General features: G+C 42.6%; 1 protein-coding gene across 1 annotated transcript in view; it reads right to left on the bottom strand.

Annotated features, from left to right (window-relative positions):
- LOC118334851 (choline transporter-like protein 5-B) overlaps nucleotides 1-2,764 on the bottom strand; it is a 42,229-nt gene that overhangs the window by 12,848 nt on the left and 26,617 nt on the right. Inside the window, exon 15 of the mRNA XM_035670923.1 lies at nucleotides 1,504-1,613. Within this exon, the coding sequence (XP_035526816.1) occupies nucleotides 1,504-1,613 (110 nt within the window). The remainder of the gene's footprint in view (nucleotides 1-1,503; nucleotides 1,614-2,764) is intronic.

Here is a 2,764-nt window from a genome sequence, read left to right as displayed (position 1 = left end):
ATCAATGCCATATGATAGAACGAGGTCAAGAGTGTGATTAAAACAATGAGTTGGTTTATTTACACTCTGACAGAAGCCAATTGAGTCTATTAATGAGATAAATGCATTACTAAGGCTGTCATTGTCAACATCCACATGAATATTAAAATCACCTACAATAATTACTTTATCTGATTTAAGGACTAAACTAGAGTATGGGCCAGGAGCGCGGTACACTATAACAAACAGAACTGGCTGCAGTGTTTTCCAGGTCGGGTGAGAAACAACAAGAAGAACAAGGCTTTCAAATGATTTATAATTTAGTTTAGAGTCAATTAAAAGGCTCGAATCATATATGGCTGCTACTCCGCCTCGGGGAATGTGAGTATTAATATGACTGGGGGGGTGGATTCATTTAGGCTAACATACTCCTCGTGGGACAACCAGGTCTCAGTAAGACAAAGTAAATCAATATCATAATCTGGTGTGGTGCCGTGCATCTTGTTCACTGAGCCTCGCCTCTAAAGGAGGCAGAGGAATAACTAAACATCTGACACACTGAGCAGGACAGAGGAGAGGAAGAGGGAGAAGCCATCGCTAAATGTTAATGCTAATTCAATCTGATTCAATTTTATTTGTATAGTGCCAATTCAACAGAAGTTATCTCAGGACACTTTTCAAATAGAGCAGGTCTAGACCAAACTCCTTAACATTATTTACAGAGACCCAACAGTACCACCATGAGCAAGCACTTGGCGAATGCTAATGAAGCTAGCGTGTGAAAACACTTTTTTTTTTTTTTTGCGAAAAGTCGCTAAAAGAAGGAAGTAGCTTCTTAGATAAAACTAGTCTACATTAAATGTTAAGCGGGTAAATAACCGCTATAACGAGTGAAACAGTAACTTTTTAGCGTTCACTGGACAGAGCTACAGCAGCAAACACTGTACACAGGAGCAGGTAGTAACCAGAAATGACTCAGTACGCTTACCGTTGCACGTCACGAACATAATAGCATAGTTGTTGCTATTGTTGTTGCTGTGCACCTTTGTCTATGTCTCTCTCCTTCTCTCTTTACCACCAATCCCCTCTACCACCATCTATCTCTAACTCCAACAGGTCGAGGCTCTGGCCCCTTTCCGGTGATGCCCACTTCTCACCAGGCTTTGTGGAGAGAGCCAGCTCTTCATATTTTGCCTTCTTCCTCTTGTGGGCCGCGATCCTCCTTTGGCATGGTCAGCTCCATTATTATGATGTTCTTTGTTGTATTTGAGACCAGGATGATGTCTGGCCTCAAGGTGGTCATGGTGATGTGTGATGGAAACTTAAGCTGTTTCTCAAGGTCCATTGAAAGCTGCCACCACTGCACTGTCTCTAGGACTATTTGCTGCTGTGGGACAAAATTGTCTGGGTGGTAGGACATGCTTATCTGCCATTGCTGATTCCCATGATGGTTTCGGAAATGGTTTCAGAACCTGGTTGGCCCCCTGCTGCCTCATGTTGAGTGCTCTGCTGGACCTCTCCTACATCACTGCTGCCCTCACCTCCTCCTGGACCAGCCTGCGCCATTCCCCTTGGCCTTGTACTAGGTAGTTCCCAGACCAGCTCTTTCCCTCGTCACTGCTTCCACCAGAACTCTGTGGTGTATCCAAAAATCCCCTTAGCACTGTTTCATCCTCTCTCCATTTCTTTCCCGTTCTCAACTCCAACCCTGCCTGGGCCACTTAGGGGTCGCTCAAGTCCTTGTACTAATAGGAAAGACACTGACAAGTATTTTATTACACCAGGGTTGAGGTATTTTACTGAGTCTGTGTAGAAATTTTATTTTAAATCCAGTAAAATTTTCTTGGTAAAGCTCTGCCTACATTCTGTGGTCTGCATACTTATGTCTGCAGGATTTCCACTTTTACTACTATTCCCAGTGGGTTTCTTTCCTGTACCAACCCGGACCACTAGTAATAAAAACTCTTCGCACCGGACACGCTTTGGCCAACCTCTTTCAACTCCCCTTTAGACACTTTGGTAGTTTTACTACACAAGAGGATGGAATTCAATAGGTTGGCCAACTTTACCCCATTGGGATCTCCTTTAGTAGATTACTGCGCAATCAGGACTTGGGCAGTTGTTGGTGATAACATTAACTGTTGATTTGTTAATTAATTAATTAAGTTGCGCAGCAAAAAACTCGGGCAGAACTGAAGAAATATCTAGGGACCCATACTGTATTTTTCCAACATAAAACTTTAAGGTACTCAACATTTCCAGGTTCACAATGGGGCTCTATTGGCTAATAAAAGTCATGACATAATTACTTTGATGCTTTGATGCATGCCCCAAAAGCCCCCGAATGCCCCAAATACGTTGGTATTTCCAAAACAACTGCATAACTGTAATAATATAATATGATAATTTAATATTATCTTATATAATACCGACCATAAAAGCTCAAAGGGAACCATGGAGAGTAAGAGTGAAAAATCAAACCAAAATTGAATCTCTTTTCTTTCAGACCAAATAGAGACAGATGTTAGATTAGACATAGGGAGGGAGCTGTGACACTAAAAGAATTTGGACAAATAGTTTGTAGATACACACATGAATCACTGAGATGGTGGAACACATATGAACGTCTGTCTTTTCCTGTGTACCACATGCTACCATGTGCCTTAGGGGCGGCTGTGGCTCAGAGGAAGAGTGGGTCGTCCTCTAATCAGAAGGTTGTTTGTCCGCCTCCTACTGCCACATGTCGAAGTATCCTTGAGCAAGATCCTGAACCCCGAATTGCTCC

This window comes from Morone saxatilis, unplaced genomic scaffold (genome assembly GCF_004916995.1).
Source record: "Morone saxatilis isolate NCDOM2014 unplaced genomic scaffold, NCSU_SB_2.0 Contig23, whole genome shotgun sequence".
Classification (NCBI taxonomy): Eukaryota; Metazoa; Chordata; class Actinopteri; family Moronidae; genus Morone; species Morone saxatilis.
Note: the sequence above shows the minus strand (reverse complement) of the source record. Positions and strands in the feature narration are given on the sequence as shown.